Genomic DNA, 24,902 nt, shown 5'->3' on the forward strand with positions numbered 1-24,902 from the left:
CATAGATGGTCTTCTTTCTTCTCCTGCAAAATCACATATCTGAAGCCACCAAACCACCATTTCATCATACGATTGTGTTAGCATTTGGTTTCTTAGAACACGTTTGATTTGTAGAATAGACATCTAAAATGAAATGGGATGGATATTCCTATAAAAGGACCATTCTTTTGTTTGGTTTGGTTGCACCACCATTCATGGAAATAGCTATTCTCTTAAATGGATGAATGGTAATTATTAGAAGAAAATAATGGAGTTTTCAAAAAATGAAAATATATATATATAGAGAGAGAGAGAGAGAGAGAGAGAGGTGGCCAACCACCCTAACAAAACATTGGGGGTGATCACGCCATCCATGGTGTTTTTGTTAGGGTATCCGGGCACCCATAGAATATTAATTATATATATATATATATATATATATATATATATATATATATATATTTGGGTATTTAAGGATTTTGATTTAATTTTAGTGAGAACATCATGTGTTATCACAAAAAAAAAAAAAAAAAAATTAAATTAAATTATATTCCAAATAATTGTATTGTTAGTAATACTTATTCTTAATCCTAAAGGAATGGTCATTCCATGTACCAAATGTGTTGCATCAGGAACCAAAAACTTTGATTTAAATGCAATTATCATAATCATACGATTTTCATACTTTTCCACATTTCCTTACTCAACTCACTTTTGATATATGATTCTTTCCATTTCAATTGTAATAAAGAAGAACTATTTTATAGATTTAATAGTATATATGTTGCTACATGGTGAATATATTAACATAACATTTAAAAAATTTAAATAACGTATTCTCTGAATTATCATGAAGCTATATATTAATTGTACCCAAGCAGCTCTCCCTAAATATTCTTTAAAGCCAAAAACTCTCTCGCTCAACCTTTTTTTTTTATTCATGAAAGTGTTTTCTCTCTCCCTCTCCCTTTCTCTTTCACGACATTCCCACAAGAATTTCAAGAAGATCACTGCGTTGCATACCAATGAGAAGAAGCTCATCAACGGTCACAACAATTTTACGAACAAAATTATGATAACATATACACAACCCAAAGCACACACCAAGTAATAACTAATAAAAAATAATTAAAAATATATATATACATGAAATTCTTCAAAACCTTTTATCATCAATTCATAAAGCCAAGAAATTCCAAAATTCAAATTACCATCAAGATTGGATCTACCAGTATTTTCAACCCATTAACATCCTCCAACTAACTATTCCCCTGGCCCTAAAGAGAGAGAAAAAAATCTACACGTATAGTTAACATAAAAAATAAAAATACTGTTTCGATTGAATAAAATATATATATATATATATATAACATAAAAAAAATTATACATGTAAGAATAAATAAATAAAAAATAAAGAAACTGTGTGCGTTGTAATAGGCAGTACTGTTTGACTTGATAGAAGAGGTTGCTTGAAGAAGCTTATAAGGGACTTTTAGGTTTAGGTTCGATCTAACTATTATCCAATTCATTAAGTTTTATAGCTTTTAACCAATGATTTTAATTTTAAGAATAGCTAGCCAGCTGTATTGAAAAATATATGATATCTTTTGGAAACAGATAATTAACTTTTCAAATGAAGAAAAGCCAACTTAATACAATATTATGTAGTAATTATTATTATTATTAGTACTTAATGTGTTTAGGCCACTACCTCTCTATGGTCTGCGGGAACCTTCATTAATTTAGAGATGCTACATGTACAAATAAATAAGCATCTTTATATATAGGAGAATGATATAAAAGACACCTGAATGTGCAATTATTTAAATTCATATACGCCTTTTATTTTCGAACCAATCAGTTACATGGTTCCAATTCAGATATTTGTAACTCTTCCAATGATGTGACAAGTGATCGGCGAGGTTGGTTGCAAGATTCCCATTTTAGATAATTGGCATTTGGCAATACCTCTTCAAGCAGTTAGACAAATGCCAACCACTTGAATTTATTGAGGATTCCTAGTTTTTCACTGCCGCAAATAAGTATTTGCTTTTATACGTCCCTTCCGAAAAACTCATAATAGGTTTTCAACCTCTTCGGCCTTTGGCCCAGCAGTAAAGAAGGGGATGGAGAGAGATCGCCAACTGAATTACCTTCTCATTGTTTATTGGCAGTGGTGACGATTTGTGTTTATGTGTCAAGTTCGGTTTGTGCTGAAGCAATGGTATCAAATTATATAGGTCAACTCTAATTCGGTCTATCTAATTAAACGAGTCGGACTCCTCAACCCTAACTTGTTAATTTCGTGTCGGGTTTGCAAGTAGTGTAAAAAAGTTTGTTAACCTTTATGTCACGTGTCGAATTTAGGTAGGGTCAAAACACGAGTATAATAACATTATATAACTCAACCCTAATCCAACTCTTTGTTTTTTTTTTTAATTAAGCAAACCCCTCAACCCTAACGCATTAATTTTGCTTTAGGAATTGCATAAAAAATTGACAGCTCTATGATGCATATGGAAAATATTATCCGGCAAATTAGGATTTACGAAATCAAGTCCTACGATTTAATCGGTCAAAACTAGAATACTGTATGCAGATTATAAATATCACTCGAACCTTGTATAAGGATTTGCATACCATAAACATAACACACTCTACTGTTTTGCATATTTTAAACATGCACGGTTTGCCTTTGCTTTTCAAGTTGCAAATATTCAAAGTCTTACGATGAAACTGTAATGGTATACACTTGATCGCACCTTAAAGAAGATGATAATGTCTAGCGAAGTACTAAGAGTAAGCCAACAATACAGAACTTTTATGACTTCTAGCCTTCTAGGCGTTGGGGAAGAGAGAGAGAGAGAGAGAGAGAGAAAAAAAAAATTGAAATTGAAAACTTGACTTGCACATAGATCCTTTTCCAATCACACACGTGCTTCGGCTTTGCAAATGACTATGGTTTTGGCGAGAAGTGGGTCAAACTTGCTGGTGTAGTAGCATAGCTGATTACAAAAATTTTGTCAATTTTTACAGGCCAGGCTCCAAGACATCATTGAGGATTTTGTGCTGCCGCTGTAGATATCCTGACTGTGAAAGTCACAAGCAGATTGGGACAACTTCCTTCACTGTAAGGATAGACGAAGGCCTTGACCAGAGGCCCAGTAAAATACAATGTTCGACAACATTAGCATCATATGCTAATGAATGAAATACACAAAGAAATATATTCTGACGAGTTCTGCTGGAAGTGCTAGAAATGTTAAAACTCAAATTTCATCAACAATGGAAGAGAAAAACAGATTACAACATTATCTCCCCCATCTTCCCAAGCTTTTTTCCGCCTAAATTGTACATGCTCGATGGTAACAGAAATAGTAACAGTACAATAGAGAAGAACAGACTAGAGAATAAAATCATGGAAAAAAAAAAAAAAAAAAAAGGTGGGAAGGGTGGGAGATGAAAAGAAATCTACATTTTGAGATATAAAAGTCAAAGCCACGCACACCAGATGCATAGTCATTGCAGCGAGATCTCCGCTCTCGTCGACCCACCAATGGCAAATATCCCTGCAATTAAAATAATGATGAAAACATTCAGCAGCAAGGAATGTCACATATTTGAGAGCATCAACCCTAGCAGTTACCATCTATTTTGATTACTTATGCTCTACTCCTGTCCTGAGTGCATATGGTAACACTAGCTCGGTAGGGTAAAAGAGCCTAAACCATGGTCTTAATCTACTGTAAATGATAAATATATCCTCTCAACTCTATTTATAAGGTCAAAACACAGAAATTGGTCAGAAAGTAAGTCAACAGCTAGCTTACCAACAGAAAGATGATGTCACATTTCTAGTCAGCAATGCTGTAATCAATCAGGCTTTCACATAATCTGCACCATTGCGCTTCCTTTTGTTAGACCTGGAAAAGAAGCAGATCTGAGCCCAGCTTTTTTTCTGCTTAACCGATGGTGGTCTAACATCCACTTTTTTCCTTTTCTCAAAAAGGTCAGCCATGTATTGAACAACAGCCTGATGCAGTAATAACCCATTAATGAGCTTTCGGGTAGAAGCAAGAGCTACTCTCTAACCCTAATAACGTAAGCAATAGACACAACTTACCTGTGCACCCATTTCAACTACGTCTCTTGGTGGAACTTCCAGAGGATTTCCTTCCACGCGTAGTACACGTAAATTTGTGAGCATCCTAAAGGAATCTGGAAGCATCCGTATCTGGTTATTGCTAATATCCAACTCTTGAAGCATCTCAAGGTTCCCAATAGACCTTGGTAGAGATTTCAGGTCCGCAAAATTGTTTCCTATATTCATCTTCACAAGTGTGGTTGCAAAACACAGGCTCTCAGGCACTGATTCGAGCTCGTTAAAATTGACATCAAGCTCCCTCAGGCTTGATAGAGATGACATTGTCGTTGGTAATTGTTTGATATTATTGTAACGGACTGACAAAACCTCAAGGGTCTCAATCTTCCCTACAGCTTCTGGAAGAGCTTTAAGTCGGTTATAATCTGCATGAAGTTCTTTTAGTGAAGTACACCGGTCAATGGTATGCGGAATTTCTTCAATATCATTCGTGTCAACACTCAATTTCTTCAGGCTAACAAGTGATCCTATCGACTCAGGAAGCAAAGAGAGCCCATTTGAGCTCAAATCAAGCTCCTGAAGACGGACCAATCTGCCAAAGGTAGCAGGCAGAGATGATAACTGGTTTCCACTAAGGTCCAAATGGATCAGGCTAAGGAGGTCTCCTACAGAATCTGGGAGTTCAGAGATCTTGTTCGAATGCAAATCCAACTTTGTCAAGGATGAAAGGCCTCCTATGGTGTCTGGTAGGGCCACAATCCGATTCTCAGATAAATCTAGGGTGATCAAACCCGACAACTTTCCTATTGAGTCAGGCAGCCATTCAATTTGATCCATCAACTTGTTCTGAAGATTGAGATCTCGAGTGCCTTTCTTTGCAGACACTTCAATTAAACTAGCAAGCTTTATCAAACTCAATTTTTCTCCATCTTGACCTACAAAAACCACAATTATATTTTGTAAATAGATAATCTTATAAAACTCTTGCTTCAATCTTATTAGTTATTACACTCCTCAGAACAATTTAATCCGAATCTCAGCCAAACCTTAAGATACTCAGTTATATACCTAAACCAGTTACAAAAAAGAGTAACAGTTGTTTTAGGGTAGCAGGTTAAAAAAGAAAACCCGAAAATGAAAAAGAAGAGGAACAAGATCAAAATGCAGAGAAGACTTGCCTGAAGAAGTGGTAGGAGGTTTTAGAGAAGGATCCAATATCTGGGCTGTGGACGAAACACTGTGGCCAATCCCAATCCCAATCCCAAGGCCATCCGCGTAGAGCGTTGACTTGGCCTTGGTGACATAGCTGTCATCTCTGGTGAACAATTCAGAAGTCTTTACGGGTTCTTTCTCGGAGTAGTACGAGGTCGACGTCGAAGTAGAAGTAGAAGTAGAAGTAGGCGCAGGAAATTTGGGCTCATTAGAGAAACGGCGTCCTGAGCCTGAAGTCGTGGAAGGCAGACATTTGGAAGCTCTCTGAATAAATTCATCGAACAGGGAGTGGAGGTTGTCGAGGTCGAGCAGTCTCAAAGCTTCCCGCTTCTGCTCTTTGCTTTGGAAAAACAACAAGTTCTTGCGCATCTCTTGCAACACCATGAAGAGCTCCTCCGGTACATCAGGGCTCTTGGTATGCCTCGCAATGGCATCGAGTCTCGCTTGGTCCTCTTTCTCCACGTTCTTGATCAAGGCCTTAGCCGCCTCCACCTCGTCAATTCCCGGTCTGGCCGGCAACGATCTATGAATTCCCATAATCTCCTCCACCACCACGTCCACTGGCGATTCCATTTCTCCTCCTCCGTTCAAATCCCGGATTTCTTTTTTCTTCAAATTCCAATACTCCTTATGCTCCTTGTCTGCAATCCAAAAAATCAAAATCGAAGAAGCATCCACCGGTAACTACTCTAAGCTAATAAACAAATAATTACTCCGCTTAATCAATGAAACAACCATTCCAACTTCAAAGCCAAGTAAAGCATTCAAAATTCCTTATATTACAGGAGTAACACTTTCTGTGAAAGAAAGAGAGAGAGGGGAAAACAAATTGTTACCTCCGTACGACGAACGGAGAGGGGGCGGCTATGTAATTTGGAGAAAGAGAGGCAATTGGGTAGGGGCTTCTTCACCTGAACGGAAATCCAGAGCCTTCATCCGTCGTCTGAGCAATCCAGCTATTTCCATTAATTCTCTCAATCTTCCTTGTACTCGCTCGATTCCCTTTGGCGGATTCTTGTTTCTTTTTATAAGTATACAAATTTGAAATTTTTTGGAAAAATTCCAATAATAATGTGCTGAAAAATGCGATCAGTTGATCGAAATACCGTGAAATCGATAATGACTGATCGGTTATCAGCGAGTCAGCGAGATCTGCTCTTACACCCCCCCACCCCCCAACTTTTGTCTTGCGCCGGGTTTTCTGCGCTTGGTCATACATACCCTTACTCTACCCCCTGAATTACCATCAACTGCCCCTACCTCCCTTTACCCTTTTGTCCAAAAACTGAAAAAAGCAGCAGCGAGCAATGCAATTTATACAGACACCGTTTATACAATGCTTTCGCTTGGATGCACGCAGATGGTCCACATCCTGAAACGCACTGGATTATTATTCTATTCCAAAGGTGGGACCCATTCCCACAGGCAGAGGGTTGTGCTTGTGCGTCCGGCGCCGTGGTAAAAGTGTAAATAAAAGGAAGAGCCGTCATTTTCTCAAAATCGGTTGCGAAGGGACTGATTGGAGGGGTGGGTTATGTTATGCTACTCCTCTTGCCACTCCCAACTGACAAAAGAAACGAGTGGGTGACAGGAGGAGTAATTGCAGTGTCCAGGTGTCCACGTTCAGATGGGGTACACGTGTTGCTTCACGTCCAGCTTCTAGCCAACCGTTTCCAGCTGGCACTGCTCCTCACGCCATAACCGTTTTCCTCTCTCTTTCGGAGACACAGGCGCACAGCGACTTCTTTTGAGCTATGGGCCATTTGATGATTCGAGAAGTGATATTATGAGGACGCCCTCACGTGCTCTGCTATCTGAGACCGATGAGGACTGCTACATTGCGGACACACTCACATGTTAACCCCGTGCCTTTGCTTTCTTTTCTTTTCTTTTTTTTTCTTTTTTTTCTCTCTTTTTTGTTTCTTTCTACCTTTCACTCATCGTGTAAATTGATAATATATATATATAATACCTTTAAATCACGACTTACTTAATAGCTTGACATTGATAAAAAGAAAACTAAATTTAACCTTTTAATTAATGCTTTTTATATATATACTCTTTTTCTTCTCTTTATCTTTCTTATATAATCTATACTTAGCACGACCCTACTATTGTATTTTACTCTTCATCAGTAAGAAACTCATAGCAAGCTTTTTTTAAACCAAAAAAAAACTCGTCTTACTCATATTATTCATAGATATTTTCTTCTCTTATGAAACATCTAGAAAACAACACCTTAAACGAAGGTTCATGGAAGTAATGGAAAGCTCATTCAACCATAAAACACCACCTAATTTTTTCTATCATACATGGCCCATGATTTATTAAAGGCTCAACTATTATCGATTTAAGTTTATGCCACTCAATGTCAATGATGCAATATCATACAGTCATATCATCTCTTCCTTAATCACTCAATTTTTCTCCATTTCATGTGACTATTTAGATTAATGTTGCAGTTATTTTCTCATTGTTAACACTATATATATATATATATATATATATATATATTTGAAGAAATATCATAAATTCTCATTAATCATGAAAAAATCAGACAGAAACATTTACCAATATCAATAAAGAAAAAAATTTGATCGATAACATATCAATATAACTATAGTGTTCCATCAAAACACTATAGTTATATTGATATGTTATCGATCAAATTTTTTTCTTTATTGATATTGGTAAAAGTTACTATTTATTGTTGTTGATGAAATTGTTACTATCATTACTCTTAAGTTGTTATCATTGCTATAAAGTTATGATTATCCTTGCTAATAAAATCACAACTATTATTATTATTATTATTACTATTATTGGACTTGTCATTACTTCTGAATGTGCAACACGCATTCACTATTACTAATGGACATTCAGTTACTATTATTGTTGGACTAGTAATACACATCCATTAAATGCACATCATGTATCTCTGATTTGTATTGAATATACAACGTTATTACTGTTGAATGTGACATTAGTTCACTGATGAACTCATTAATATTATTATTGTTGATACTATAAATATTATCTTAATTGGAACAACCATTATTATTACAATTTGATTTATATTTATTCTCAAGAGGTAGTTCAATCAGTTGGGACCACGCCTAATGAAGCGAATGTCATTAGTTCGAATTCCTCTCCCCCTCTTGTGTGGACATGTAAAAAAAAAAAAAAAATTGATTTATATTTATTATTACTAATAATATTACAATTATTGTTGCTAATGAACCTATTATTAACACTATTCTTTCAACTAAATGTAATGACCATTGATTGCATTCAAGTGAGCTTAATGATCTTACGTGATTTTGAGTTTAAAGTCTTTACAAGCCTATAGTGCCTAGTAATTGGTAACTGTCTTAACTGGCACAAGTTTCAGACTTGACTCATTCTCTAAAGAGCTCGGACTCAAAAAAATAATTGTCCACCCAATTTCTTACACCTTAAAAAAAAAAAAAAAACCAACACTCTTCTCTTCTGTATACAAATTGTATACAAGAGGCACTAATGATCTTGGCAAAAAGTCTTGCACAACTCCTGATCCAAGATTCTTCAACACCACGAGCAGCCCATCTACAGTTAACTGTGTCGGTGCTTCCTTGAGTTATGTGCCATTATGCAATCATTTAACTATAGATGGCCAGGGATGCTATCACCCTTTGGTGATAATGCCTCAAAAACTTTAATAGTCCACATTTTGGCTTTTGGTCAACCCTTTAAGGATTCAGTCATCCTAAGTTGTTAATGCCTCAAAACTTATTTATGGTTTCAAAAATAAAATTTAGGGATAAAAAGTTAACCATTTGGAGATGATATCACCCTTTGGTGCTAATGCCTCAAAACCCTATATAGTCCATCTTCTTACTTTTGGTGACCGATTCCTTATGTAGTCCAGCTTCCTCCTTTTGGTGGACTGTAAGAAACAGCAAACTCTTGATAAGAAGAATTAAACATTGATCCATAGTTCTTCACTGTAATTCTATCATGGTTTTTGAAAATTCTCTCAAAATAATTCTTGCTTTTGGTTACCGATTCTCTATATAAGCAAGTTTCCTACTTTTTTACCCATTCCATATAGTCCGCCTTCTGTTTTTTTATTTTTATTTTTTTAGGGGTTTTGGTGGTTTTAGGGTTTAAACCCTAATGTTAGGGTTTAGTGTTTTGTTTTTAGTGTTTTTACGTTATTATTATTATTATTTTTAGGTTTTAGGTTTTTTGTGTTTTTGGAGGGTTTTTGTGTTTTTAGAGGTTTTTCGTGTTTCTTTCGTGTTTTTTTTTTGAGGTTTTGCATGTATTCAAACTCAATCAAACCTGCCCTTGTATCCTCAAAGGCTCAAACACGCCTTCTTGGGTAGCACTGCCATCAAATACATGATCATGTATATGCTGCTTGGCTTTATCATCTTTCCATGGATGTTCAACTGTAAACTCATCAAGACTTGTGAATACATCTCTTTATTTTTCAATAGTCTCTTTCTCATTAAAAGGTCTTAATCGACAAAAAACGATGATCTGGCCTTTCATATTTGAAATGTATGAGAGGGACAATATTTTGCTCTTGTCATTTATAAAGATTCTTCAAGACTAACAAAAATAAAGACCAACACATCTTATGCTGTTGAAAATGCCCTTAATTTTGAAGGTTTTAGAAAATGCCAACCTTCAATAGTATTAAAATAACGCTTTCTTAAAACTTGTTCCTCCTTATAAAGCACTTCCAACTCAACAAGTTGAGCCCCTTGCATCTTCAAAATGGCAGTAGTTTGCTCATTCTTTCTATCGATGTCCTAAATGCAAGTAGAAAGTAATAAGCAAAATGCACTCGGTTGAAAATACATTCATATCAAGGCTTGAAATATTGTGATGCAATTAAGGTAGAAAATGAGACATAAAGAATTAGGAATGAGATGAAAAGTGTCAAACCTCTTTCATTTCTCTCAATTCCTCTAATTCCCTTAGATTATTTTGTAATGAAGCCAAATCAGAGTTCCTGAGAGCAAGAGTTGACTCAACAACAGCCAACTCTTGTGTGACCCCTTCAAGCTTCTTTTCAAGTTCAAGTACCTAAAAAATAAAACCCGAAAACACTAAAAAGAACGAAAAACCTCCAAAAGCACTCAAAAAATACGAAAAACACTAAAATGACAAGTAAAACATTAGCACAAAAACATGAAAACCCTCCAAAAGCACTAAAAAAAAAAAAAAAAAACACGAAAACTCTACAAACCTATATACAAAAAGAAGAAGCTGAAAACCCTAAAAAAAAAAAACATGAAAACACTAAAAAAACATGAATAACCTCCAAAAACACGAAAAAACTCCAAAAACACGGAAAACACTAAAAAAAAAAAAAACCACATGAATAACCTCCAAAAACACAAAAACCCTCCAAAAACACGAAAAAAGAAAAATGAAAAAAAAAAAAGCGAAAAACACTAAAAAAAGGCAAAAACATAAAAAAAAACACGAAAAACTCAAAACAAAACACTCAAAAAAGAAAGACCTTAAAAAAAAAAAAAAAAAAAAACATGATTAATCAGTGTAAACATGCCAATTTTTATTTATTTATGGATACCAATTACTAATTAGCTCAATTTGAGCTCAATTGGGCTTTATAATAGCCCGTCTGTAGTTGGGCCACACGTCAATTTGTTGACGACGAGGGTAACCGAAACCGAATCTGTAGGAGTTAGAAATAAGGGCCATGGGAGAAATACAAAAATACCGAGGGGTCTTTTTACAAATACGAAAATATGTGTGATAAAGAGGGTTTCGCTTCCTTCGAAACCCTCCTAAGCTTGCTTTCCCACCGCTGCAGCCGCCCCTCATAACTTAGAAGAAGGGGGCCGCGCCTCGAAGAATAATTTGAGAGGATCTGAAACGACTTTTAGGGACACGCAGAAAATAACGAAGAAGACAGCTGTTGCGGCGTATGGAGTTCATCGGTGGAGGTGCTACCAGCTGAAACCTGAATTAGGACTCTTCAACCAGGTATAACTTAGCCTATCGGTTTGGTTTTAGTAAAAATTAGGGCTGGGCAAATCCACCGTGTGCCGCGTACCGATTAGACACTGATTGGCTTCGAGTTTCTATGCCTTTTTTGGTTCAATTTGTGTTCTCTGATTGAGTATTTTTAATCTGATTTCGAATTCTTTTTCTTGCTGCTGTTTGGTTGCCAAGAAAGTGGAGGAATTTTTTTTTTTTTTCTTGCAGTTTGGGCTTGATTTTCCAATCTAGCCCATCACTGATTGCTGGGAGCTAAGGCTGTTGCTGGGGCTCCCTTTATCCATGCATTACGATGAATGTTGATGCTAATCTCTCTGTTTTTGCAGGCTTAATTAAGTTATCCCTCCCAGGCCACGTCTGGAAAGACGGGATCAGTTGGGTCTGGGTCGGAGACCATGGGAGCTGAGGAATTAGTTAACGGCAAGGCAGAGTTTCATGAAATGGAGGAGGACGATAATTTCAGTGACTCCGAGTTAGTTTATCATGTCAGGGATGCTCTTAGTTCAGTCTCATCGGTAAGCATTCTGCCACGTGCAACATGCTGTCTTCGAATTTGTCTTGTTAACATTAATGAATCAGGAAACTGTTGGAGCATCTCTCTTTATCTTGCTACTCAGCTTATGATCGTCATCTGTATGAAATTGTTATGTTAATGTTGATGAGCATGCTTTAAATATAAATTCTACTCGTTCAGGGTGATAGTGACAGTTATAACCAGCTTGTTGGGGTTTTGCATCATACGGAGCGGCTCGCTCCTGAGGATGTTGCGCTACTTGTGGTAGGCTCTTTACCAACATTCCTGTTTTTTTTTTTTTTTGGCAAAACTATACTCCTATTCACATCTTCAATGATTTTTCTGAGTCATTAATTCTTATCTATATATGCTTGGCAGACGAGTTTAAAGGCACTATCTGGAGCAGTTTCTTATATAGATATTGTTCTTCATGAGACTCTTCTTTCTTCAGTGAGTAGATGATATTTGGATCTGTGTGTTTATTGATGCTGTTTTGTTTTCTTAAATTTCATTAATTTTTTATGACAAATGTTTTTCAGATTTTTCGAATGAACATGTGGAACTACGGACCTGATGTGATGGATGCTTTGCTTGAACTAATCATATCCTTGGTATGTGGTTCTTAGGCAGCATTTTATTGTGATGCATGAGGAATAGATTTTCCCCACCTTACTTGGGAGGACAATTTGATGAACCTTTTATGGTTGATTATTGCTGAATATATTGCAGGCTGCTTCAAATGGAAAACATGTCAATTCATGTTTGGAAATGCTTGTTAGCAACTTCACCCCACCAAACTCTTTTGTTAATATGCTGAAGCAGCCACGTGGTCTTGCAAGAAAGGACCAAGTTCTGTCTCGTGTGCATTCAGCTCTGAAACATATAGCTGATTTGGTGCCTCTTGCTCCCTCAATACTATGTCCAATAATTTCTCAAAGAATGCCAATCTATGACAAGGAACCTGTGAGTTCAATAAGCTTTTCACTATCTGCAATCCAATTATGAACATGATACAGTTTTGTGCGATGCATTTGTTGTAATTTTGTTAGGTCTTAATGCCTTTGCATGTCGCTTTGAGTCGCATGTGGCACATATCTCTGGTCAAGTTGGCGGGGGCAATGTGTTGTGCCTCTTGAGAGCCCCCATGTCAATCTGCTTGGCATTAGTATGCTTTCTGTCTCTCTTGCTCATCATTGTTGATTGTGGCATCTAGGGGGGAGGCAGTGCATATTCTTCATTTTATCACTTCCTTAGTTTTAACCTTCTCTTTGTCAGTGTCATTTCAGTCTTGTGGTTTTGCATTTATCTGGGGCTATGAAGGGTTAATGTGGAAATTTAAGCAACTGCTTGAAACAGACTCTCTTCCAGTTTCAGAATCTCAGTGCTGTACCCATTGGATAGTTTTAAAAACACTGAGGATTGTATTTTTTTTGGATCTGGTTTTGGCATATACTGATTGTATCTCTGTAGTTCACGTGTACCTTGCTAAATTTTGATTGTTTCTTCTCATAAATTTCATTATTTTGTTATTCCTGATTGCAAATTCCTATTATGCTTGCGACTGTTTTGCTGCCTTAAATTGTCTGCTGTTACAGATCTGAATATTGTTACAGTGTCGGTCATTAGATCTGAAATTATACCAACCTCTTCTTGTAGTTGGCGGTTATATATGTGGAGAACATGTTAAAGCTGGAGAGTGGTGCAATTGGAGAATTTGTTATGAGCACAATGCTTATGGGGCTGATGGACATGCTTATAGAGTTTGATGTAAGTAGTTTGAATTTCCCAAACAAATTAATGGCTAAAAAAATTTATCTGCATTTATATGTAATCATGTATTGAGTTTCTTTTAGGTGGAGATTGGATGGGAGGACATTTTACAAGATGACTCTAGTAAAGGCATATTTCAGATGGAGCTTGAAAATGTGGACGAAATTGCAGATTACGATGAGGAGGATGGTACTGAGGTATTATCCATACTCAACAATAAATTGGCTGATATCTAGTTTCATCTATTAATCTTTTTAAATAAAAAATGATAGCAGATTGTTGGAAATGCCTCACTGGTTGAATGTGAGGAAATGCCTCACTGTATTAGTTCCTGCTAACTTTCGAACCTATGGTATACTGTATTGTTTGAAGAGGGATTTTGTTTTCTGATATGATCTTATTTATTCCTATTCTTCTTGAATTCTTATGATTATTTTACTCTGATATTTAAAGTAATTTCAAGATGTTTATGCAGCTTTCAAGAGAATTAACTCGGAAGAGTTTAGGAGGAAGCTTAATTGCTGAAAAATTAGATAGCTTGATGGCGCTAACTTTTGAGCATCTGGAATCATGTAAAGACAGTGGCCGTTTGGTTGAGGTACTCTTGGATGTTCAAATTTTCAATGGCTTTGATATGCCATCTTCTGTGACCAATGTCCAATCGTATTATATTATTGATATGTGTCATTAGGTCTTTGAACATCTTTTAGACTCATTCCGGATTACAGTTCTGACCGCATACAAGTCAAAATTTGCTCAGGTAACGTATACAATGTTTCTCACCAAATTGCCCTGCTTTCTCTCATATTTGTCTCTATTGAATACCGAAAAGTTTTGTTGGTAAAGCCAGCATTAAAATGCATTGCTTTTGCTTTTTCTGTATTGCAGTTTGTGATGTTCTATGCCTGTGCTCTAGATCCTGAAAACTGTGGTGTGAGATTTGCCATGTTACTTGCTGATATTTTTGTTCGTGAAGACTACCCTTTGCCTTTCAGGTAATGTGACCATGCTTTGATTAAAGAAAACAAAATTGCTTGTTGGTGTGTAACTTCTTGTTTTGGGAAAGGAAACATTCATTTGTTGTGTTGATTGTTAGGGTTTTTTGCCATTAAAACACTTGAAGTTAATCTATACTTAACTTCTTGAAATGATTCTTTTCTGCATTTATAAATTAGATATTTAATACTCATTTTGGTTGTGTTTTCTGTCATGCATTTGTATGGGTACAACTCTAGCACTTTGTTAAGGAATCCTTTCACTGATTGTTTGAAGTAGCTGTCATGGTTGTTATTTTGAAAATTGATATCGGGCATGTCAGTCTTGCCTACTGTTTGGTATTGAGCTTGCCAGACACGTCAGCAAAATCATGTGCAGTTTAAATTATCTTGTTTTATATTCTTGATTTTCTATCTCACACTAGTATCAGATTAGACATTTTCTTTGGGTAATTATCTTGGAGTGATTAACCACCTGATTTGAAATCATTTTCTCTTTGTACCGCTGACATGGATGCAATTCTCAATCCCCTTTAATTAAGTTCTCACATCTTCCCTTCCCCTACATTTAGCTTTCCCGTTCTTGTCTGATTTATGGTCAAACTCTAGTTACTTGAAAGTTCTGCGGTGTAATTTTACTTGTTATATGAGCTTGATCTGTGATGCTGATTTTTTCTGGTTCTATACAGGATGAGTGCTGTTGCTTATCTTGCTAGTTATTTGTCTCGTGCAAATTTTCTGTCTGCCCCTTTGGTTGCTGGGATGCTGAAAAGGTTGTGAACCATAACATCCCAATGTGATCCGTACTGCTGTTATAACTACTTAAAATTAATGTGATCTTGTGTTTATGTGTTCTCAGGCTGGTAGATTGGTCTTTTGAATATTGCAAAACGAAAGGTGCTGTAATGGACCCAACATCCCATAGACTTTTCTACTCTGCATGCCAGGTATATGTTGCTTTGGCTATAATTAGGAGGACTGGAAGCTTAGATTTTTGCACTTTTCATCATTGATGAGAAAGCCTTTGGAGACAGTAATGTTATCAAGCATATTTGCATCCTGAAATAATGATATCTTCATTATTTATTAATTGGCCGTTATACTGTGCATCTTTTGGGAATTGAGAAAGTGACCCACAATGAGTAGTGAATGTTAGTTGACTGCATAATATGTAGTTGAAAACATTAAATTTCCTGCACTGTTAATTCACAAATCCATTTTTTATTGTCATTTTATGTGTGGTAGATGAAAATGGTTACTCACAACACATTCTAAATTGTTAAAATCATTGTTGGAGATGACCTGAGAATGTTGCTGTTTCTTTATGAATAGCATTACATGATCCCTATGTTTTCATTGTTATATTAATATATGTTCGCTAATTTAAATCCAATTCTGTACTGTTTTGGCTAATTTCAAATTAATGGTTATTTGTCTGTTTACAGGCGATCATGTATGTGCTCTGCTTCCGAATGAAATCAATGATGGATGTTGCTTGGTTCAAATCACATCTCTTAATAGAGCCAATATTGAATCATAAATTGAGCCCATTGAAGGTGAGGAGATTTTGGGGCACTGCCAAAGACACATAAAAAAGAGTACTCAGCATGTACTATTGCAAAATTGACGTGTGATAGTTTTTGTTTCCACATTGAGAAAGAATTTGTGTATTTACTCTTGTTTAGTCCTTGTCCTTTATCTTTTCAATTTATTTTATTTTTCAATGGTACAGGATAGCGATCAAGCAATCCAAACTTTATCAGAATACACGGCTTATTTCAGTTTTTTTTTTTGACAGGTATGTCTGCCTTCCATTGTAGATGAATTTTGCCGACAAGCAGAAGCAGCCTGTCTATTCACCTCATCTGAGGAATTTATTTTTAACTACTCGCTGGAGTCAGAACATTCAAGGGCTTTCGGTGGGATAGAAAGACTTGACATGTTCTTCCCATTTGACCCATGTTTGCTGAAAAAAAGTGACAGGTATACATTCTTAGCTTTTGGATTGATTAATGAATGAAATACCTCTATTTGGGAATTCAGACACTAAATAGGGAGCTTGTTTGAATTCCCAAGACACTAAATACCTCTTACCTACGATTTTGCCTGGGGGGTGGGGTCTCTAGTTTCCAGTTTCCTAAATAGTCCAACATCAGATGATAATGTGGTTGTATAAAATGATCACCTCCGCATTCACCAATAAAATTGTTCTGCAGATAGGAAGGGGACTTTTCTTTTTTTTTTTTCTGTTTCTTTTTTTTTGGTGAGAAATTTGTTACTTTTGTTTTTTGAATGGTCTGCTGACATGACATTAGTTCATTTCTCTATTAATCTGAAGATACATCCGGCCACACTTCGTGTATTGGTCAATGGTCAGACCTCCATATGATGATGATGATGAAGGTAGTATTGATGAAGATGTTGAGCAAGAGCTTGATCTGGATGTGAGCAAAATGTCCATAACACCCAGGAATTCCATGGCTTATTGGATTCAGAATGGATTAGAGGAGCCAAGAGGAATGCCTGCAAGAATTAGACCCTCGACAAGTCCAGAGTCTTTGTGATATCAAACTACATTTTTTTTAAAGTCTCTTTGTGCTGGAAGATCGGAAGACATGAACACGAAGTCTACCTTGTGCCAGAAGGAAGAGTAGGCGGACAAAGGTGTGCTGCACCTACATGAAGAAAGGGTTTTGCCATTACAATTTTGGATCTATAATTGTGACTTATGGAACTCTTATTTTTATTTTATGTAATTTTTTCATCCACAGGCATTGTAAAATTAAATGAAGATGTGCATGTCCCATAGTGAATTTTGATTTAGTCAAATATCTTTTGTGCCTGTCTTGATTGTAACCGAAAAAAACACACTTGATAGAGTGGTAACTTCATTTCAATGAAGCAGTGGACCTCTACGTCCTGTACAATTTTAGCATATATGACGAGATTTCCTCTTTAGGCAGTTGGCGCCTTGTAATCTATTTAGTCTGAAGAGTGTCATGTGGTTTACATGTGTGCAATAGATTCAACACTTTCACCGGGGCTGACTCAGCCTCTCTTACCAATTCCTTTCTACGCCCTTCGTCTGCCAACATCTGTGCCCAGAATGGAGCAGTCTGGAGAACAACTTGCAATTGCTAACACACACGTGGCCCATTTCTCATTACTTACTCCATTAGGAGGCCATACATAAGAAGGACATGTAGTATGTGTTATATTACCACCAAAATAGTACCACCAACACTGTTATTTTATAAAGAAATAGCCTCATCGCATAACCTGCCATTCTAGTTTCATAGAGATAAAAGACAAAAAATCATTGATTTAAAATGCCTGTAGACGATGATTCTCTCGCTATAGTATTAATTGTATCTTCAAAATACAATATATATATATATATATATATATATATATATATATATATATATATATATATATGTATTTTGAAGATTTCCAGATCCTAGATTTCCAAGAACGTATGTGACATTAGTAATCAACCCTTTACCAAAAATTTCTCATATCAGACAATTTCCTTTGAAGATAAAGACCTTACTGACAACACCAAGATCGCCATGAGACACAAACATTACTTGACAAATTGCAACAGTATGACATCCCTGAAAGAGGTCGGTGAATATCAAATGAAGCTCCTGAACTTTGAGCATTTTGAATAGCTTTCCCTTTGAGCCCCGAATAAGAGGGGTTAAGAAACAGGCCTTCGCCCATCCTGTCATGGCATCCCTTCTGCATCGTTAAAACCTTTCTTTTTTTTGAATATAAGAGGGTTGGGATTCATTCAGCCACAAGGGATTCCGTTCTCCTGTCTCTCACACTAGCCACCTTGAAATGAGGCTTGGATGGAAACACGAATATAGTAGATGCAGCAATTGAGGGTAGAAACCCAGCTGAGTATCTTACACAGGTCACAGAAAATCTGGGCAATTGTTGGACACCTGAGGCAAGTGGTACAAGTTTGTAACTGAGAATATGCTCAGATTTTGGGAGGACAAAAACCGTGTCAATGTGAGACCCAGATAACACAAAACTTTGTGCATCTCCCAATGAGAATTTTACTTCTTGAAGCAATTGTGTTTGGTTCCGAATTTTGATCAAGTATGTGAAGGGATCACCAAGGATGGCATAAGGGGGACAGTCCAAACTCACAACCAAAGGGGGTAATTCCACATTTACATCAGGAAGGATTTGTTCAGTCAAAACTGAAGTCACCGTAGAACCAGATTGCTCTTCAGTCCCAGAATCCCTCCTCCATCTTACACACATTGTCCCTAACCTGAGCTTTGAAGAATTAACTTCAGAAATGACAGTAAAAACCTTTTTGAACTCTTCCCCTGGCACAAGAAGGGCAGGATCTAGGTCTTCAACTTCATGCGGCGTGGAATATGACCTTACAACGCTGTCATTGTCTAATTGGAGGGACATGGATAGTAATCGCAATGGGACCTCAGCAGAGTTCTTAGCACTAACTATGAGTATACTTATTTCATTAAGAGGCAGTGATGCTGGCTGATCAGAATCAGAGACTGGCTTGATCCTTGAGAGCAACAATGGGTCCCGCCGAAATGGCAGCATAAACTGATGGTTAATTAAAATAGCAGTTTTTCCTTCAATCTGCAAGCTCTTGTGAACGTTAACCTTTTGTGCAGTTGATTCATTGCTCTGTGGAGAATAACCCAATGATACAAAAAGCATTACCGGTTTGGGTCGATGCCACTTTATTTCTAGTTTGCAAGACCACGATTCTCCACATTTCAGAGATGGAACAGAAACCAATCCAAAAGATTTCTGAATTTTTTTTATTTCATCTGTACCCAATTGACTTTCATCCTCCCCTTGGGGTCCAGAAATGCCGACAAGCTCAACATGATGACTGTCCAGAGAGTATGGTTCCGCTTCCCTTGGACTAAATAAGCCACCTCCTTTTACATCTACCAGGTTAATCTTTAACTCCCCAGAGTAGACTGCATGGCCCATGGAGATCACAGTAACAGGTACCATGAAACTCTCTCCAACAAATGCAGGGCCAGAAGCACCTAAATAAAGATCCACTTGTGGATCTGGTTCTTCGACCTGAGCAGCCTTTTGACCATTGAAAGCTAGAGCAGCATCCTTGGTTGGAGAGGTCTCTACACGGTCTTCAAACTTCCAAAGAGGTAAATCCTCCATTGAAGCTGGACTTTCAGCTCTGCAACAGATTGTGAAGTGCGTTCCAATTTTTGCAATAACAGATATACATTCAAGCTTTCCACTTTGATCTGAATGTGTCGTAAAAAATTATCATAACAGTTAGAACCATACTTTAATTACACGACAGGAGATGGGACATAGGAACAATACTTTAATTTACTTTGAGAAAATCTCACCAGAGGGATGGTGCATATCTAGGAGGAACAAAAAGAGAAAGAAAAGAAAAGGCAAGCATAAAGCAACTCCTTTTAACTGGATAATAGGTCAATTTAACAATAGAATGGGGTCAATCAATTCAATCAAATTGCTGGAAGAACCACTGCAGAACTTGCACAATTCGTGCCATTTGAAAAAACAATATCATAATGCACATATCATAGGCAAGGCCATATCAAAAGAATGCAAGGCCCAAAAAAGTTTGACTGTATCAGTTAAAACAAACATATAGGGTGGATCATCTTCATGGTATTTGTTAATTCAAAAGCCCCCACCCCTCCAAAAAAAAAATAATAATAATAAAAGAAGTTGGTGGGAGGAACATGCTCAGTGTGCATCCCCAGAAGTATAATATATATATATTTTTTTTCTTTCTTCTCAATTATCCCCCTTTAGAGCATTCACATCCGATTCTTCAAAATTTGAAGAGAACAACCCCTCTTTTTCTATTTTGAAGAATAACTTTTGAAAAACACTCTACATCCCATTCTTTATTTTTATTTTTCTCTACTTCATTCTTTATTCCATTCAAATATTCAACCTCAAGCTCAAATTTTGAAGCTTTTGGAGAGAGATGAGCATAGGAAGAGTTTTTTATTAGGCTTAAAGAGGGAAATGAATAAAATAAAAGATGACATTTTCTTTAAAATGAAGGATGAGAAACAACCGAATATAGGGTGATTTTAAGGTGGGTTTCTTCAAAATTTGAAGAAAAAGAGTGTTTGAAGGACCGGATGTGGATACTCTTAGAGATTGAACAAAACAAACAGCCAAAACCCTAAAGAAAGCAGAGGAGGTAACTGATTTACCAGATTTGATGTCATAAGTGAAACGTAGCCATTTGTTTGTAGCAAGTGCCAGAGAAGAAGAAGTCTCTACTCGGTGCCCTTGTTTATCATCAGATGTAGCAGCTGAAGAAGGTCTTTGGGCATTCATGATGATAAAGTTACAATCAGATTGATTGAATTGCAATTCTAATTGATCAATTTCAACACTAACAGGTAACTGTGACAGAAGTGATATTGTAATCAAGGTGGATACACTGGGCTTGATTATCTGTTCATGAAAAGCAACTGAAGCAAGAAGTACCAATCTAAGTGGACTGACAAGATCAATCTCAAGGTGAAGTGGATTATCTCCAGTTATTTGAAGATTATTACGGCTCTCAACTTGTGGCAGCTCTGATTCTCCACAGACAAGCCCAAAAACCTCCTTGTGTATTACTTCTCTCTCTGCCAGACTTGCAGGACCAGCTGGGCCACATTCTTTAAATCTTAAAGACTGGGTATCAATACCAGATGATACTGGCAGCGCAGCCATTTCAAGTGAGTACTCTACAAATTCTTTCACTGTACCACGTTTCCTTGCACACTCCCGCAGGTAACCCAAGACCTCCCAAAGCAAAATGACCCACCCCTCTCGTCTGTACAGACTTGCAATATCATCAAAAAGCTGTTTTGCATTAGTAAAGTCACCAGCAGCATAATATTCTCTGGCCATCTGGAATCCACAAAAAGAGCCCATCCTCTGGACTTTGAGATCACCGTATGATTCGTAAGATTTTTTTAGCAGAGCAATTATTTCAAAGGAATCTTGAAACCTTTTTCCTTCCGCAACAGCAAATCGAATATACTCTTCATCTGTGATACTGCAAAGCCAGATGAAAAGAAATGTAAAGCTTTAGTGAGAAAAGAGAAGTTAGTATCGAACTGAACATTTGGAGTATTATTTGTCAAGACTTACGGCAGCATAGAAAATGCATCCCCTTGCTCAAGTAATCGAGCAAACTGACCCACATAAGCTGAAGGTACCACAGATTCGGCACTATTATCCATTTCATTAGCGGTTTCTAGCATTGACAGTGCAAGTTCCAAAGAGGATCTCTTCTCCTTTAAGTAGTGAGCAGCTAACTGTTTCAAGATGAATCGTGGAGATTCCAGTCAGTAAAATGTATAATTAGATTCAACTAAAACATGTCTGTGTGTGTATGTACATACTTAAAGAAAAGGGAGCATGGTGTTTCATACTGTAAACAAGTCCAACGAGTGGAGAATTTCAATAGAGGAAACAAAAGAAAGGATGGAGACTGATCATAATAGGTCCATGGATTGACATGATAAAAAAATCATTGCAATTCGAATGAAGTCCTTGAATGATCTAATATATTTTCTGTTGACTTAGAAGAAGAGTAGGCCATAAGAAAGGGCAACACAAGAACGAGTATGCATATTCATGTGACATCTCATCTGATTCCAGTGATTGCTTTTCCTCAAGATAGGAGGAAGGCAAAGAACACTGCTCTCACCTGATAGTAATAGGCTGGACGAGATTCCCACTCTGTCAAAGGCGTGTCTTTTGTAGCTAAAACTAGAGATGAAATATTTTGAATGGCTGCTGAACTTTTATCCAGCAATTCTGCAAATACCAAAAATTGCCTACTCATCCACTCCCGGTGAAGAAATATAGCCTCTGGCGCTCCAACCAGCCTTCTATACGAAGCATTGTGCCGGCGGAACCACAAAACTGCTTCCCCAACCTTCCCACCATGCAATAGCAAAGTTGATATCTTGAAGTGCAATTGCTCTGCAACAGTTTTTATCTCAACTAGGCGTTGGAGTGCTGGCAACCTTTTCGATGTCCCAATCATCTGCATCATCGAGTTCATGCAAGTTTCCTGAAGAGTTTTCTACAATTTGGGAAACTGAAAGTGAACAAAGCGTGAATGTGGATGGTACCTCTCGCAGTGTCTGATAGGCATCTTCATAAAACCTTAAAGCTTCAACCCAATCCCTTCGGAACTCTGCATATACAGCAACCTACCAATTCATCAAAACAGCAACATTTAGATCATATATAAACAAACAAGTTGAGAAGATGTAATGCATCCGATTACATCTCCAGCTATCATTCTTGGGCCAGATACTTGAATCAATGGACAGGATTAGTTAGCTGTTAGAATGGTTAGAAGTAAATTGTAGTTAAATATTTTGACTGTAATCATTTGAAGGCATCGATCAGTTTGTGAGAAATACTTGTAAGGAGGTTTTTGCTGCCTCGAATAGCCATAGTAATTCCAATTCTTTCTTCCCTAATTTCCTATTCTTTTCCATATAAATGCTTACAATTTCATGAAAATCATACAAAAACATTGCAAAGAAAAGGTAGTAGAAGCGGAAAGTATTTTGAGAGCAAAAAGGCGCTTACTTTGAAGCAATAGCGAACGTGCAACTCAATGCTAGAAGAGTTGAAGGTCTTCTTTTCAAGACGCAATTTGATCCTTCTCCCCTCGTCTCTATAATAGGCACTGGCCAATTCAGCGAAGGCGGATCCCAGCCTTTGTAGAGACTGTTTGAGCTCGGAGGGTTCGTCCGGCTTAAACAGGAGAATGTATTTGGGATCCAATTCGGCACGCTTGCGGAGCGCAAGCATTCGATCTTCGCCGATATCATCTACAAAATGGGAAATTAAATTGGTTAGGAGTAAGAGCAGCGCATCCAATTCCAATTCCAACTCATAACACTACCAACCATTGAGAGGGTTACTGGATTGGTGTGGCACCACCACAAGAAGAAGGAATTTGACGTTCCTGGGACGAAGCAGGGCTTTGAGTTGATCGAGGAGGGAGCAGACCTGGAGCCACTGGGCGGGATCACCGGAGAGCTGATCGTAGGAGAAGAGAGCGGCGAGTACGGAGGGAACCTTAGTGCGGTGCTTGAGCAGCCAATCCCTCTTCAAGATGCCACCGACAGCAGTCTCATGATCATCGTTGTCTTTGCTCTCTTTGGTGGTGGAGAAAAGAAGAGAGGCCTTAGAGAAGTCAGGGAGAGCGAGGGTGTTGATTGGTGGCTGCTCCGAGTGGAGGTGCCTCGACAAGGTTGCGTGAAGCTCCGGACATCCCACCACCGCTATCAGACTCACCGGTGGTGTCCTCAGCTCTTCCGGGTATTCCTCCATTTCCGATTCAGATTGGGATTGGGATTGGGATTGGGATTGCGGATTGGGATTCAGATCTTTCCCTCTATCTATCTCTGGATTCGGCCCACTAGGCCCGTTAAGCTCTTGAATTTGTATACGGCCCTCTATTAGGTGCGGCTGGGCTTGAGTATCATTGGGTCCAGAAACCCAACCTAAAGGTGGCCTGGTTGAAGCTCCAAGCCTAGAAGCAAATCCCATTTAACAGGTTGGTTGAAAATGCCGCAACTGCGGTGTGGTCATTATGTTCCTACTAGTACTATTACATATATACGGTCTGGTCATTCTAGTAAATTTATTCTTTACGCTTATTTATTATATTCATTTCACATTTACTCATTTCATTCATTTAGATATTATTACTACTAGAATTTTATTTTATTTTCTTTTTCTTTTTTAAAAATATAATTAAGTAGCATTGCTTTGCTCTCTCACTTATCAACGGGGCGTTAAGTATCCACAAATATTGACAAAAAGAGAAGAGTTGGTAGGTTAGGTAGGGCGATGCATATTTACACTTGAGAGCGCAATACGTAGTAGTGTCGCCTTCAACCTTAATTGCCCAATTTGAAAGGAAAAATAGTGTTTTAGCCACATGTTTGTTAATGGGCCATACAAGCCCAGTCATCATGTTTTAGATAGCTTTAGCCAACCCTTGATTATAATTACTATACTCTCCTTGATTTAAAACAAGAAACACTAGAAAAATAAACATTTAATAGCCATTCATACATCCTAATCATATTGAATTGATGGCACTTCAAAAGTCAGCATTTTATCTATTAATTCAAATTACTTGTTTTACTAATTATTTCAACGTCGGGGTTGGTAAGCTATGATCAAGATGGTTAGTTGGCCAAACAAAATTGGTATCAAAACAGCGATCGAAATACAACTTTTTTCCATGCATGGGAAAGTC

The 24,902-nt window shown here is 37.3% G+C and overlaps 3 protein-coding genes across 4 annotated transcripts; 1 reads left to right on the forward strand and 2 right to left on the reverse strand.

Annotated features, from left to right (window-relative positions):
* Positions 1-3,239: 3,239 nt before the first annotated feature.
* On the reverse strand, positions 3,240-6,455 carry LOC132171877 (plant intracellular Ras-group-related LRR protein 4). Its single transcript, XM_059583288.1, has 5 exons — positions 6,130-6,455; positions 5,260-5,934; positions 4,103-5,016; positions 3,810-4,012; positions 3,240-3,548 (listed from the first exon to the last, which is right to left on the reverse strand). Exons 2-4 carry the CDS (start codon positions 5,864-5,866, stop codon positions 3,857-3,859), a joined length of 1,677 nt encoding a protein of 558 aa, XP_059439271.1. The 5' UTR covers positions 5,867-5,934; positions 6,130-6,455; the 3' UTR covers positions 3,240-3,548; positions 3,810-3,856.
* Positions 6,456-11,076: 4,621 nt separating this feature from the next.
* Positions 11,077-17,527, forward strand: LOC132171567 (uncharacterized). 2 transcript variants are annotated; one of them, XM_059582924.1, is made up of 16 exons: positions 11,077-11,296; positions 11,638-11,826; positions 12,006-12,089; positions 12,204-12,275; positions 12,365-12,436; positions 12,555-12,788; positions 13,482-13,592; positions 13,679-13,792; positions 14,059-14,193; positions 14,287-14,355; positions 14,484-14,590; positions 15,280-15,363; positions 15,450-15,537; positions 16,036-16,146; positions 16,389-16,573; positions 16,929-17,527. In XM_059582924.1, the coding sequence occupies exons 2-16, from the start codon at positions 11,707-11,709 to the stop codon at positions 17,152-17,154; spliced, it is 1,812 nt and encodes a 603-aa protein (XP_059438907.1). In that variant the 5' UTR covers positions 11,077-11,296; positions 11,638-11,706; the 3' UTR covers positions 17,155-17,527. The 2 variants fall into 2 exon arrangements, with proteins under 2 accessions (XP_059438907.1, XP_059438908.1); XM_059582925.1 differs by having other exon boundaries at positions 11,078-11,296; positions 14,071-14,193.
* A 544-nt stretch (positions 17,528-18,071) lies between these two features.
* Positions 18,072-23,988, reverse strand: LOC132171566 (uncharacterized). The gene is made up of 7 exons (XM_059582923.1): positions 23,539-23,988; positions 23,216-23,460; positions 22,747-22,827; positions 22,317-22,658; positions 21,755-21,921; positions 20,821-21,659; positions 18,072-19,863 (listed from the first exon to the last, which is right to left on the reverse strand). Exons 1-7 carry the CDS (start codon positions 23,963-23,965, stop codon positions 18,383-18,385), a joined length of 3,582 nt encoding a protein of 1,193 aa, XP_059438906.1. The 5' UTR covers positions 23,966-23,988; the 3' UTR covers positions 18,072-18,382.
* Positions 23,989-24,902: the final 914 nt, after the last annotated feature.

This window comes from Corylus avellana, chromosome ca2 (genome assembly GCF_901000735.1).
Source record: "Corylus avellana chromosome ca2, CavTom2PMs-1.0".
Lineage (NCBI taxonomy): Eukaryota > Viridiplantae > Streptophyta > Magnoliopsida > Fagales > Betulaceae > Corylus > Corylus avellana.

Excerpts from the sequence above, each read along its gene's own strand:
- LOC132171567 (XM_059582924.1), top strand. The coding sequence starts at position 11,707 with ATGGGAGCTGAGGAATTAGTTAACGGCAAGGCAGAGTTTCATGAAATG. Across the intron at positions 12,437-12,554 it reads TTGAACTAATCATATCCTTG|GCTGCTTCAAATGGAAAACA; the intron begins GTATGTGGTTCT and ends AATATATTGCAG. Across the intron at positions 16,147-16,388 it reads ATAAATTGAGCCCATTGAAG|GTATGTCTGCCTTCCATTGT; the intron begins GTGAGGAGATTT and ends TTTTTTTGACAG.
- LOC132171877 (XM_059583288.1), bottom strand. The coding sequence starts at position 5,866 with ATGGAATCGCCAGTGGACGTGGTGGTGGAGGAGATTATGGGAATTCAT. Across the intron at positions 5,017-5,259 it reads ACCTCCTACCACTTCTTCAG|GTCAAGATGGAGAAAAATTG; the intron begins GCAAGTCTTCTC and ends TGGTTTTTGTAG. Across the intron at positions 4,013-4,102 it reads TAGTTGAAATGGGTGCACAG|GCTGTTGTTCAATACATGGC; the intron begins GTAAGTTGTGTC and ends TTACTGCATCAG.
- LOC132171566 (XM_059582923.1), bottom strand. The coding sequence starts at position 23,965 with ATGGAGGAATACCCGGAAGAGCTGAGGACACCACCGGTGAGTCTGATA. Across the intron at positions 22,659-22,746 it reads CCTATCAGACACTGCGAGAG|ATGATTGGGACATCGAAAAG; the intron begins GTACCATCCACA and ends TCGATGATGCAG. Across the intron at positions 21,660-21,754 it reads GATGCATTTTCTATGCTGCC|TATCACAGATGAAGAGTATA; the intron begins GTAAGTCTTGAC and ends CTGGCTTTGCAG.